Source organism: Ruditapes philippinarum, unplaced genomic scaffold (genome assembly GCF_026571515.1).
Source record: "Ruditapes philippinarum isolate M1 unplaced genomic scaffold, ASM2657151v2 ctg1149_1_1_1_1, whole genome shotgun sequence".
NCBI lineage: Eukaryota > Metazoa > Mollusca > Bivalvia > Venerida > Veneridae > Ruditapes > Ruditapes philippinarum.
The window spans coordinates 259708-274206 of NW_026854950.1; the positions used below are offsets into that span (position 1 = coordinate 259708).

The window sequence follows — 14499 nt, forward strand, 5'->3', positions numbered from 1 at the left end:
TATATATATATATATATATATATATATATATATATATATATATATATAGGAATGTAGACCTAAAAGTTACACCTTTTTCTCACTTTTATTCAAAATTTCATAGTAGTTTTACGGACCTTTTTTATTTTAAATATAATTCAGAACCTGTTAGATATGTGAAGATGATTAATTAAAGAAATAGAACTTTGTCGTCTGCAAATATATTGTTCAAAAGTATTGATTTACCTGGAATTGGGTGTTATTGAACATGGCCATTTAAACTAGAACCTCAGGTGGTTTTTACTTGTTTATGTAGCATGTTTTCTAAGATAGCTTTAAACAACAGACAAAACTTTAAAACATATAAATCGCTGTATTATTTTAACTGCTGTGTTGCATAGAAAACAAATGTCTCTCTGATTTAATGAAGTAACATAGATGCCATACTGGTAAAAATAGACCGTACTGGAGGAAAATTATAAAGGGCCGGAAAACTGCTAGGGGCCAGAAACTGCTAGGTAACTAGTAGAACATCTTTAATTTCATTAATCTATAGATCTAAAAATATTTCAATCTTAAGTTTAAATCAGTATGCCGGTCCTTTATATTTGATGAACAAGAAACAAACTAATACATATTAAAAAATATCCGAAGAATCATGAAAACACGCTAATGTAATTTCACAGTAATTGTTTCTGTTTTGATATTCTATGGTTGTATCAAATATATCGAACATGGATAACCATAAAATATTCAAGGAATTCCGGAAGTCAAAGGCAAAACAACCTTCGACAGAGGTGTAGTATTTCTATGCATACCAACTATTAAGGAACAGCAATTATTTGAAACTGAATTATTTGATATTTCTATTAAACACTCCACAGATCTAAATGATCGGAAAAGCAGAAAAAATAATATAAACACTGTCCACGGCTTCCCAATCCTTACTTTTAGAACGTTGATTAATCGATTTTCTAATTACTCAAATAATTTGAATGGTTTATTTATTAATAGATGTGGCTATGACAAACATGTGACAAATCAAGAAGACTAAAATGGCATCTGGAGGTTCAGAAAATCGGATAAATCTATTCCGTTTGCAAATTCTAATAATAGATGGAGGCCTGCTTGTATTGAGAAGTATACATGATCAGACCATAACTGCCAAAGGCCTAACTCTAAGGGCATGTCTTAATAATGAAAGGAAAACAATTACACGATTGCATGGCCGCAACGTTATCACCCAGGATCAATATGACATTTTGTTTCCAGCGAGGGGTCAAGACCCAACTACGGCAAATATGGACATTACGCTTATCATTTGCCTTCTTGAAAACCTTAAATGTTTCGGATTGAATAAGAAATTTAAATGGAATGCAACACCTGCATCAACAGATTTATCAGTTGAGGCAGATATATGTCGTTTGAGAAATTTCCGGAATCAAGTAAGTATGATATGACAAAAGTTGTTGATATATTTGTATGAAATCTTTTGTGTAAACATGCAAAAGAAGCTGACAGCTGAACACCTCTCATACAACCCTATTTGACAGCATGTACGTACATGTTTTTTTAAGACAAGGACATAAAATCAATTATCCATTACTTTGTGGTATTTGTGGATTGCATGCAATGATGATAAGAAATCATAAACACCTCTAATACTTAAATGTTATTGACCTGAACGTTATAAGTTGATTGATGTTATTTATTAGACTTTCATTTTATTTTAAGTATAAATATATTTTTTAGCAATATTGTTGTTTTTATTTTATCATATATTTTGTGTCAACAATAATTTGTATACCCTAATACCTACAAAGTGAAGTTTGCACAATCCCCATTTCACATAAATTTAAAGAATGGTATCAATACATTTCGACTGAACCTGTTCCAGTCTTGTATACCAGCGGGGCTTTTTTCTGCATTACTGATAATTGAGTATTTATTTCAGATCTGTCATATGTCAACAACTACTGGAATAGAACAAAATGAGTTTACAACTTTGTGGAATGAAATCGAGCAGGTAAGCGCATAGGGTTTAAAACGTTGTTTCTCTCCTCTTAAAAACAATTCTAATGTATTCCTTTGAAAATTCTACAGAGTTTTATTTTAATTTACTTTATTCCTTTAATCAGAAAAAAAATGTTTTTACTGTTTATGGTATTTACTAGCTTTCGGGGTGAACTTTAATTGTATCAACTTAATTTATTTACATCATATGAGTATTTTCTAAAATATTCTTATAGATTTGTGAAAAAAATTATGTCATGAAGTATGTCATTAAAATTAGTTTGTGTCAAGGTTGTATTTATGAATATGGTTTTTTCTTCATTTTCTTCACCAAACTTATTATAAAAAATAAGTGCTCTCTTCATATGTAAATCATCTTCAAATAGTAAACGATGAAGCAGTAATATAATACAAATAAACAAAAACAATAACTTGAAGATAAAATTGAAAACCGGTATAAAAACAAATGCTAATTCATAATTCCAATCATATTCGGTTTTTAGATACTTATTCGACGAAGCACTCCTGGTCTTAAAATGCATCAAACAATTGCCGATTTCAAGTCGTGTTCCCTTGATCTAGAGGAAGAAAGAAGGATAAAGGAAGAAATAAAGAAGTGGAAGGACTATGAAGCAGGTGTTGATCGGCTGAAACAGGAAATGGGAGACGTAAAAGAAAATGTTACAAAAGCAAACACAGACCTTGATGACGTAAAAAGAAATGTTATGACTGTACAGGAAGACCTTGATGACGTGAAAGAAAATGTTACTGAAGTTAAGAGTGACCTTGATGACATGAAAGAATATTTTACTGAAGTAAAGAGTGACATGAATGACGTGAAAGAAAATGTAACTGCAGTGAAAGGTCACCTTGATGACGTGAAAGAAAATGTTGCTGAAGTAAAAAGTGACCTTGATGACGTGAACGAAAGTGTTACTGAAGTGAAGGGTCACCTTGATGACGTGAAAGAAAATGTTGCTGAAGTAAAGAGCGACCTTGATGTCGTAAAAGGAAATATTACTGAAGTAAAGGGTGACCTTGATGACCTGAAAGAAAATGTTACTGAAGTGAAGAAAGACCTTGATGTCGTGAAAGAAAATGTTACTGAAGTAAAGAGTGACCTTGATGTCATGCAAGAAAATGTTACTGAAGTAAGGATTGGCTTTGTTGACGTAAAAGGAAATGTAATAAAAGTACAGAAAGGCCTTGAAGTATTCAAAAGACGACAACTTACAGGTGGGTTATTTCATGAATTTATGTAGAAATAAGTACAAGAATACAAAGCGCTTATAATACATGTATATAATTTATTATAAAAAAACTTGTGTTCGTCTATCCTGCATCTTTGACAGCACACTTCCATAGAACGAAACTGATTGGAAATAAATTTTATTTAAAAGATATCGTTCCATTAATCAAACTCTTTTATTATCTCAAATTTCTTATCAGCATCAACTTAACATATAATTCTAGATCTATTTTGTTCAATTAGCGTAGATCAATAAATTTATACAATATGTACAATGTAAATTTGTGTTTGTTAAGTCATGGATCTGACTAAAACTAACCTATTATAAAAGATAGAGGAAAACTAGTATTAACTTATCTGTCATGTTCACATTAAGTCAACATTAATTCAGTTTGATCTGCTTATACTTAAAGATAACCTTTACTTAAACAAGAGCCACCACCGGTCGGGGCAACGCTAGACTTTTTTCCTATTTCAAAAAGTAAACAAATTAACAATTCCTACAAGAAAATAAGAGAAAGAAAAAAGTTTTCGTTCTTTTACTTGGTCTGTTAAGTCTGTCCAAGTATGAATCCATTCCATAAAAGATGACAAACTTGAGAAAACATAATAGAAATTCAACCATTTGAAGGGCAATGTAATTTAAAAGTCAAGGTCATATCTTGTTTTCGTATGCCTGTTTGGTCACAAGTATTGTTTTGTCCTTATAAGAATCAAAACAGTGCATAATTAACAAAAATTTCATTTCTTTGATTCTTGACAGTCAAGGTCATTCAAAGCTCAAGGTCAAAGTCATTTCAACCTTTTAGAATGTCTTGTCCAAAAGGTTGTTTTTTCCAAGTATGGAAGTAATCCATTGATTGATTACAAAGTTACAGCCAATTGAGAGTCCTGATGGCCCTGAAATCGCTCATCTAAATATAAAAACCCTACATGACAAGAAACAAGACTTTAGTAATACTTTAAACTATAAACAAAAGTAGATGTAAAATCTAAATCTTAAAATAATATAACAAAGTTCATATTTGCATCTGAAAAAGTGCATGTTAAAAACTATACAAGCTGCTAAAGTTGCTATAGTTTCAAAAGATTTGTACATATAAGGAAAATAAACGAACCTCTGGGGCAGGGACAATTTTGACGCAATGGTTATTATTTGAACAAACTTGGTAAACACCCACTTGAAGATGTTTCATGCTAATGTGGATATTTCAACAGAAGATTTTTAAGCTATTACTATACTAACATTGAGGAAATAAATGACCCAGGGCAGGGCAAATTTTGACCCAGGGCTTTTATTTCAACAAATTTGGTAGACATTTACTTGAAGATGCACTATAATTAATATCTAAGCTCTAGCTCTTTTGGTTTCTTAAAGAATGTTTTTTTAAGGTTTCACAAAGGACATATAAGCAAAATCATTGACTCCCGTGGTGGGGCCACTTTTGGCCCAACAACTTGGTAGACACTCATTATAAGATGTTTCATACCAAATATCTAAGTTCTAGCTGTTTGGGTTTGTTAAAATAAGATTTTTTTCTTCCTGTTGCCAAAACAACCAGAGTTCTGCTTGGAATTAAATTCTTTGAACAATTTTCAAAGGTTATCACCAAAGGAACATTCCTGAGAAGTTTGGATAAAATTGGCTACGTGGTTTATGAGGAGATGTCGTTTGAAGTGAAAGTTGACGGACGGACGGAAAAACGTCGAGTTAAAAATGGCAAATAATTATTTATCTACCGAACTTTATAAGCTCCGATCATCATGAAGGATTTGAGTTTTTTAAGTTAAATTTTACATAAATGGATACTGACCGTATTGTCTGTATATGATAATAATCAATTTAATATCTAATATAATATAGATTGATTACTAGGGTTTCTTTCTTAAACAGAGGGAGGTAGCAGAGAAGACTTTCCAATACAGACAGAGGAGGAAAAATATCACACTAGCAAGAACGGTAAGTTAATGGTGTTGTACGTAAAGGTTTGAAGTATCGTCCAGAGGCAGAATATTGAAATAATGGAAGTCACTGTTTAAAAAACACATACTTTCTAATTTATAATATATGAATATTCTTATAGACAATTATTGACAACTGTTTTCTGTCTTGGTCGATGCAATGCTAGAGGGCATGATCGGTTGCTTGCAGTTACCACTTCCGTCCATGAACAGGCTAAATCAAACCAAGCCTGCAACATTTTCATGTCCACTATGTTTGATTTTCTTTAAAGATTCTGTTATTCTCAAATTTGTTTGTATGCATGTAAGTGGTTTTCTTCTATTTGATTTTTTTACTTGAGTGGTTCCAGTCCTTTCTTTACTCCATCTTATCTGGACTATTAAAAACCTAAAAATTGTTTAGAAATAAATCTAAAGTGCAGAATTATTAAGCTTAATTAATCAATACTTACAAATTCTCTACACTTTATACAACATTGCCACATTAAATTATCAAAGGTAAATTATTATCTTTGATCCAAAACCATTTGCCAGAGAAAACATTATTTTTCTTGCTTTTTAGCTCGACTATTCGAAGAATATGAATGCTATTGTAGTAGCCCCGGCGTCGGCGTCGGCGTCAGCGTCCGCTTCGGCGTCTGTGTTGGTTAAAGTTTTTTGTAAAGTCAAATATCTGAATTATTGCTGAAGATATTCAATTGAAACTTACAATACTTATTTATAGAAACAAGGTTGACAAGTTGGATAACTCTGCCTACAATATTGACAAAAGTATGCCCCTTTTAACTTAGAAATTTTGGTTAAAGTTTTTTGTAAAGTCAGTAAAGTCAAATATCTCAATTATTGCTTGAGATATTCAATTGAAACTTACAATACTTATTTATAGTAATGATGTTAATCAGATTGACAAGTTGGATAACTCTACCTACTACAATATTGACAGAATTATGTCCCTTTTTAACTTAGAAATTTTGGTTAAAGTTTTTTTGTAAAGTCAAATATCTCAATTATTGCTTGAGATATTCAATTGAAAGCTACAATACTTTTTTAAAGTAACAATGTACATAAGTTTGCAAAATTGCATAACTCTGCCTGCAATATTTGCAGAATTATTTGCCCCTTTGAAACTTAGAAATTTTGGTTAAAGGTTAAAGGTATTCAAAGATATTTACTTGGAACTTTACACATGTACTTAGGGTCATAATTGGGGGGTCATTATTGTATGTCACTGACCAAGTTCCATAACTCTATCTTGCATTTAGGCTGATTAATCTCCCCTTTTCTACTTAGTCTCTTGGTTAATGTTTACATGCAAGTTTTACATATCTCAATAACAATTAAAGATATTTATTTAAAACTTCACATATATGCATTTAAAATCATAATTGTAGGTCACTGACCAAGATCCATAATTCTATCTTGCATTTAGGCTGATTTTTCTCCCCTTTTTATGCCACAGCAGCATCTGCGATGCGGTGGCATATATCGATTCACCTGTGTGTATGTGTGTGTATTTGTATGTTTGTGTGTTATATAGATTATATAGTGAACTTAAAAAATCTTTTCGTGAAAAACCATTAGACCAATTTCAACCAAACTTGGCAGGATTGATCCTTGGGTAAAGGGCTTCCAAAGTTGTTCAAAGAATTTCATTCCAATCAGAATCTGGTTGCCATGGCAACCAAAAGGAATTATAATAATAAATTTAAAATCTTCTTGTAAAGACCCAAAAGGCCTAGAGCTTAGATATTTTGCATAAGGCATTGTCTGGTAGACTCTTACCAAGATTGTTCATATTATAGCCCTAGGGTCAAAATCGGCCCCGCCCCGGGGGTCATTGATTTTCACTATATGTACATATAGTAAAAACTTTAAATACCTTTTTGTAGTTATTTTGCATAAGGCATTGTGTGGTAGACCTCTACCCAGATTGTTCAAATTATAGCACTGTGGTCAAAATTGGCCCCGCCCCGGAGGTCATTGGTTTTCCTTATATGTATATAGGAAAAAACTTATAGTAAAAAACTTTAAAAACATTTCTTCTAGCAATTGACAAATGCTAGAGGTTAGATATTTTGCATGAAACATTGTGTAGTGAACCTCTAGCAAGATTGTTCAAATTAAAGCCCTAGGGTCAAAATTGGTTCTGCCCCGGGGGTCATTGATTTGCAATATATACATATAGTAAAAAATAAAAAAATCTTATTGTCTGAAGGTACAAGGCTTAGATCTTTAATATTTGATAAATGATATCATCTATAGGTACTCTACCAAAGTTGTTCAAATTTTGCCTCTAGTGTCAAAATTAGTCCTGTCCCGGGGGCAATAAGTTTTCCTTATGTATATAGTAAAAACTTAAAAAATCATCTTCTCTAAATTTACAAAGGCTAGAGTTAAGATATTTTGCATGAAACATTGTGAAGTGAACCTCTACCAAGATTGTTCAAATTATAGCCCTGGGGTCAAAATTGGTTCCGCCCCGGGGGTCATTGATTTTCATTATGTTCATATAGTAAAAAATCAAAAAATCTTATTGTCTGAAGGTACAAGGCTTAGAGCTTTAATATTTGTTAAATGATATCATCTATAGGTACTCTACCAAAGTTGTTCAAATTTTGCCTCTAGTGTCAAAATTAGTCCTGTCCCGGGGGCAATAAGTTTTCCTTATGTATATAGTAAAAACTTAAAAAATCATCTTCTCTAAATTTACAAAGGCTAGAGTTAAGATATTTTGCATGAAACATTGTGAAGTGAACCTCTACCAAGATTGTTCAAATTATAGCCCTGGGGTCAAAATTGGTTCCGCCCCGGGGGTCATTGATTTTCATTATGTTCTTATAGAAAAAAAAATTGTCTGAAGGTTCAAGGCATAGAGCTGTGATGTTTGCTATATAATATCATCTATAGGTCCTCTACTAAAGTTGTTCAAATTTTTCCCCTGGTGTCAAAATTGGCCCTGCCCGGGGGCAGTGATTCTCATTATGTACACATAGTAAAAACAGAAAATAAAACAAATGTTTTCTGAATGGGAGAAAGCTAAAGCTTAGATATTTGACTTGAAATGTTTTTTGGTGGGCCTGTATCAAGATTGTTTTGAATTAAACCCTTGGGTCAACATTTTGCCTTGCCCAAGGGGAAAGTGACCTACTTTCTTGTTCTTTGATGTAGAGCAATGAAATTTTGACCATGTGCACAGTTTTAGTTGTAAAATTGAACTTTGATATCAGGTGACCTAGATTTTGATGATGTGACCTACTTGTCCTTTGATGTATAGCTATGAAATTAGAACAATGTGCACAGATTAAGATGTAAAGTGAATTTTGATATCAGCTGACCTAGATTTTGACAAAGTGTCTTACTGTGTTGTCTTTTGATGTAGTCATGAAATTTAGGTTGTGTGATGTTACTCTGATCTTTTATTGGATTAACAATAGATTTAACCACTAATCTGATAAAGAATTAGACAGGTCAGAGATCTATGCATTATGACAATCTTCAATTCGTCGCCCTAATTCCATAATGATGTAAGTCGTATTTTACCATTTTGAGAAAATCGACTTCAAAGTTTTAAAAGGCTATATCTTCACACTAACTCAACCAATTTTAATATAAAATATATCATAGTATGCAGAATTATTTTAACTTTTACACTTTTAATTACGAAGAAGTTCCTGTAGATAGTTTTTTTGAAAATCAAAATAAAAAAAATGAAAAATCACTGAAAAATAAATTTTATTGTCAAAAATACAAGAACCAGAATGCTGTATTCAGTTACAGCAATGTGACCCTAAAATATCATTACATTTAGGAGTTACAACAGTGTGAAATAACGACTTTTGAACTGTTTTATACTGAAATTATATTAAATTTAGAGGTAACTAGAAATTGAATTCTTTAACGAATAGTCTGAATCCACATTTATTTAGGCACCACAGAGCATGGAATGTGATCAGGATCAAAACAGTAAATTTAGTCTTAAAAGTCAATAATAGAAATCCAAACAATGCGGCGAAGTGTGAATAGCCACGAACAGGCAATTTAAGGTTGAAATAGATCTCGGGCTTCATTATCTTATCACCATTTACATGAAATAGTGAGCCTTGCAAATGAACAAAAAAATAAGATGTTACTGATTTTGTAAATGTATCACATTGAGGTAAACAAAACGAAAACAAAATTTAGAAACATCGTCCTTGTATTAATATTTACCACATAAAATAGCAAACTTTTTATCATATGATATGCTATTTTTACAATAAGACTGTACAATATAAAATATTTGGAATTCAGATTTACTTTTGGTTTCGTTTATTATATCATTAATTCATTCCAAATTCAATTCTGAATACCTGTAGCTTGCAGACAAACAGCATGTTGAACATAATTTGACTTACAAAACACACAAAAATGTTTGAAAGATGTAACTGCTTAAGCTTTGAAAAACAACATCAACAATGAGTTCCTTTCTCTGTAACATAAAAAAGAATAAACCTATGTATTTTACTTTTCTAAGAACAGCATTACTTGATGTTTTGTTTTGAAAAAAAAAGAAAAATATGAGACACAACTCAAAGCTCACAAATGTTCAAAGATGCTACAGATCTGGATACGGTGTTTCAATGAACTACTGTGCTTCAATTACTACATGTATTTATATATAAAGTGGCATACAACTTCTTTACATACAATAACAATTAAGTATACGTTTGCATTTAATGTTTTTATCTGAACTGTTAACATCAATAACTCATTCGTATAAAAACAATGCTCAATATCTAAGAGTTTCAGACAAATATTAATTCTATTTTACCTCAACAAACGTTTGATGAAACAAATATGACAATTTAAAGAGTTCTTAATGTTTTATATGGTCTTAAGACTTTGTAACATTTCTTCACAAAATCATTCTTTTTTACGTTTCAATCGAATGAAAATTTTTAACCACACATTTTTTTCTTTTTAAAAAATAGTTTTCGTAATGGATAATTTTCAGTTCAATGGTTCAAATCACTTGATAATTACAGGTAGTATTACCTTACGAGTTGGAAGTAGATGTACAAGAATTATTTTTAACTTAGAAACTTAGATTAATTTTGCTTTGCATGTTCCAATTACATAATAAATTTCAGCATAAGATTGAACATGATTATGTTGACAAAAAGGTATAGACTGACACCCTGTTGATTTATGCAAAATAGCTGAGAAGGTGGCATTTTGTTTAATAAGTATTTGTTGTGCAAATGACGTCTCTTATTCAACGCTAAATGGTGCATCTGAGACACCTCTCAGCTTTTAAACTTTTTTTATAGGGATATTGTCAACTTTAACCCACCATATAGCCTTTGACGTTTGGATGTACTGTTTTAAGAACACAAACAAGTGATGTAGGACTGAACATTTTAAAAGTGTTTTGTCTTTCTTTCTATATGATAGTGGGTATTGTTAACCAGTCTAGATTTCATAATGCCTTGGACAGCAAAACTTTTCATATTTTTGTGATCGTAAATTTCAGCATAAGATTGAACATGATTATGTTGACGAAAAGGTATAGACTGACACCCTGTTGATTTATGCAAAATAGCTGAGAAGGTGGCATTTTGTTTAATAAGTATTTGTTGTGCAAATGACGTCTCTTATTCAACGCTAAATGGTGCATCTGAGACACCTCTCAGCTTTTAAACTTTTTTATAGGGATATTGTCAACTTTAACCCACCATATAGCCTTTGACGTTTGGATGTACTGTTTTAAGAACACAAACGAGTGATGTAGGACTGAACATTTTAAAAGTGTTTTGTCTTTCTTTCTATATGATAGTGGGTATTGTTAACCAGTCTAGATTTCATAATGCCTTGGACAGCAAAACTTTTCATATTTTTGTGATCGTTATATGAAAGTGCATTATTTTGAAATTATGAAAATAATGAAATTATGAGTTATGAAATAATCATGAAGTAAACACCACCTAATTTAACATCAGTTATGAGTTGTTAAGTTATATGTGTTAATTTTATTCGAATCACTTAGCACCAGTACGGTAATTTGTCTTATATAGTTAAAGACAAAATGTAACAATGGCAGTAGTATGTTTCCCATTTGATAAGTTTTGTTTGTAAGTTAAAAGTATAAACAATCTAATGCAAAACCTAATTGTACGTATTTAATCTGAATATGTACAAGTTAGCATTGATCAATCAATCATATAATCATTCACATATCAAGTTATGAACAGCTGATACTTGTGAATATTGAAAGTTTGTATCATTTTATCCGATTTCCATGCTATCCGAATTTCATAACACAGCATGGTGCTTTGAATTTAGCTAAAGTGTAAAGAGTAGTTATTATTTATTTTTAAGGTTTGAAACAGTTCATTAAAATATTAAGCTATAGATAATTAGATAACATCTAAAGCAAAACACTTACATGTTATCAAGAAATATAAAACGTAAAATGTCATTCCCGATACCTTGAAAAATCTGCCATTTTGTCAATACAGCCTCACGTGACTAGAATCTCAACAAACTATTGGTTCAGAAGTTACGATATTATGGACTGTATTTTTATCACAATTTTTGGACTTACAGCACTCTGACCCATTCAATATATTGTTACAGGCATGAACCAGAGTGATGTTGTTCTTACCATTAGATAGAGCAAAAAATTACGAACATTTTGATACCAAACACTCATTTTTTTCAAAATTGGAGTTACGACACTCTGGAATTAGGGCGACGAATTGTATAGAAACAAAAAAAATCTGTTCCTACACTACTATTTAGTGTTGTGAGGGATCACTTTGTTTCCAGAATTTTGTACTTCACAACAGCAGGTGTCAAGTGCCGTGTGACAGCCGTAAAAAGTTGGCCCGTACTTCACTTCAGTGTTGTTATATTTTCTGGTCTTTCGGGATCATTGATGCCAACACTATCAAGTGTTGAGAATTGAGTACCGCTCAAGCCGGTGCAAGGGGGCGTGAGGGATGTTGCACTTATTCATTATCCCTCATGTACAGACTCAATCAAACCGAGTCTGCAATTCTTATGTTATTTTGTTGTGATTAATGCTTCCGAGGGATCACTTTGTTTCCAGAATTTTGTACTTTACAACAGCAGGTGTCAAGTGCCGTGTGGCAGCCGTAAAAAGTTGCCCGTACTTCACTTCAGTGTTGTTATATTTTCAGGTCCTTCGGGATCATTGATGCCAACACTATAAAGTGTTGAGAATTGAGTATCGCTCACGCTGGTGCTAGGGGGCGTGAGGGATGTTGCACTTATTCATTATCCCTCATGTACAGGCTCAATCAAACCGAGTCTGCAATTCTTATGTTATTTTGTTGTGATTAATGCTTCCGAGGGATCACTTTGTTTCCAGAATTTTGTATAAATGCGGTGGCATAGCATTTTTCTCAAATGCAATCTTGTTCAACTTAGAAATTATTGGTAAAGTTTTGCTTGTTAGCTGTTATCTCTATAACTACTGAAGGGTTTGTACTTTTTTGGGTTCATAATAATAAAGCAGTGATTTACTTGATAAAACATCTTAATAACAAGCCTTTGTTCTTTTTCAATCAATTTTATGTATTCATATGTAATTAGCATTACTATACTCAATAAAATACCCTTGTGACACTTTTTCGAATAGTCGATCCAACACTGTCCTCCGACAGTTCTTGTTATTCAATGAAGGCTTTCTTTACGAAATGTATCATTAAACAATATACACTCAGGACCTGTGACGAATTAGATTATTAGATTACATTTCTGTGAAGCAGATGTTGATCGGCTAAAACAGGAAATAGGAGACGTAAAGGAAAATGTTACTGAAACAGACAAAACTTGATGACGTAAATAAATGTTACAAAAGTAAACACAGACCTTGATGACGTAAAAAGAAATGTTGGACTGTACAGGAAGACATTGATGACATGAATGAAAATGTTACTGAAGTAGAGTGACCTTGATGACGTGAAAGATAATGTAACTGAAATGAAGAGTGCCCTTGATGACATGAAAGAAAATGTTACTGAAATGAAAAGTGACCTTTTTGACGTGACGGAAAATGTTACTGAAGTAAAGAATGACCTTGATGACGTGAAAGAAAATATTACTGTAGTGAAGAGTGACCTTGATAACGTGAAAGTAAAATGATACTGAAGTAAAGAGCGACTTTTATGACGTTAAGGAAAATGCTAGTGAAGTGAATAGAGACCTTGGTGGCGTAAAAGGAAATGTTAATGAAGTAAAGAGAGACCTGATCTTATCTAGACTATGAAAAACCCAAAAAATGTTTCAATAAATCTAAAGTGCAGAATTATCAAGCTTAATCAATTAATACTTACAAATTCTCTGCACTTTATACAACATTGCCACATTATATTATCAAAGGTAAATTATTATCTTTGATTCAAAACCATCTGCAAGAGAAAACATTATTTTTCTTGCATTTTATTAAATGAAGGCTTTCTTTAAGAGATGTATCATTAAACGATATACACTCAGGACCCGTGACGAAGTGTGTAAAGCTCTATCGTTTTTATAAGATTACATTTCTGTCAAGTTTGGTAACATATTATAGGCATTTGGAACTAATTGTGCACCCCTGATAGCTGATTTTTATTTTAATGTTGTTAAGAAAGGGATTTTATGTTAAGTCTCTTTCCTATATCACAAGAGGAAGTTATACATGCATATAATAACACTTCTAGCAATCAGCAATCTCCCACGCACTGATCTGCCATTACAGGACATCACAACATTTTAGTCAAGATTTTTGACGATATGATTTTTTTCAATTTTAAATCTATTTCAAAAAGTAAACACGGTTTTGCTAATGTTTCGAAACCGTAAGGTATTAGATGTGAACTAAAATAACAAATAATTTCGGAAACATAAATATTATGAAATGTTTAATATCGCAGCGTTTATTTAAAAAAAAAAACAATGGCCGCTTTCAAAATAAAACTATTGAAGTAATTAATTATTTCGATTCTACACTTAACAAAAAATGATTTTTTTTTCCGATCATATCGACATACTTCACACCAGTAGCATACCTACTGATACGCCAATACGAACGGCAGAGTAAAAATAATAATCAAAAATGAAATCTATAATTTGATATTCGTAGCTGCTAATTGATTCTGTAGGAATGTTAGGATGTTTCCTTGATCGAATATGTGTTATATCTTTATGCTCCCCGAAAAAATTCGGGGGAGCATATAGTCGCCGGGTTGTCCGTCCGTCCGTCCGCACTCACAGGACAGTAATTATGTGGCTAGAAGGACAAAAGGTAACTG

The 14499-nt window shown here is 32.0% G+C and overlaps 1 protein-coding gene across 1 annotated transcript in view; it reads left to right on the forward strand.

The window, feature by feature from the left end:
- Positions 1–14499, forward strand: part of LOC132741571 (uncharacterized) — a 54872-nt gene that overhangs the window by 10212 nt on the left and 30161 nt on the right. The window contains exons 2-5 of the mRNA XM_060729774.1: positions 994–1424; positions 1934–2005; positions 2496–3228; positions 5136–5201. Coding sequence (XP_060585757.1) covers positions 1035–1424; positions 1934–2005; positions 2496–3228; positions 5136–5201 — 1261 coding nt within the window. The 5' untranslated portion in view covers positions 994–1034. The remainder of the gene's footprint in view (positions 1–993; positions 1425–1933; positions 2006–2495; positions 3229–5135; positions 5202–14499) is intronic.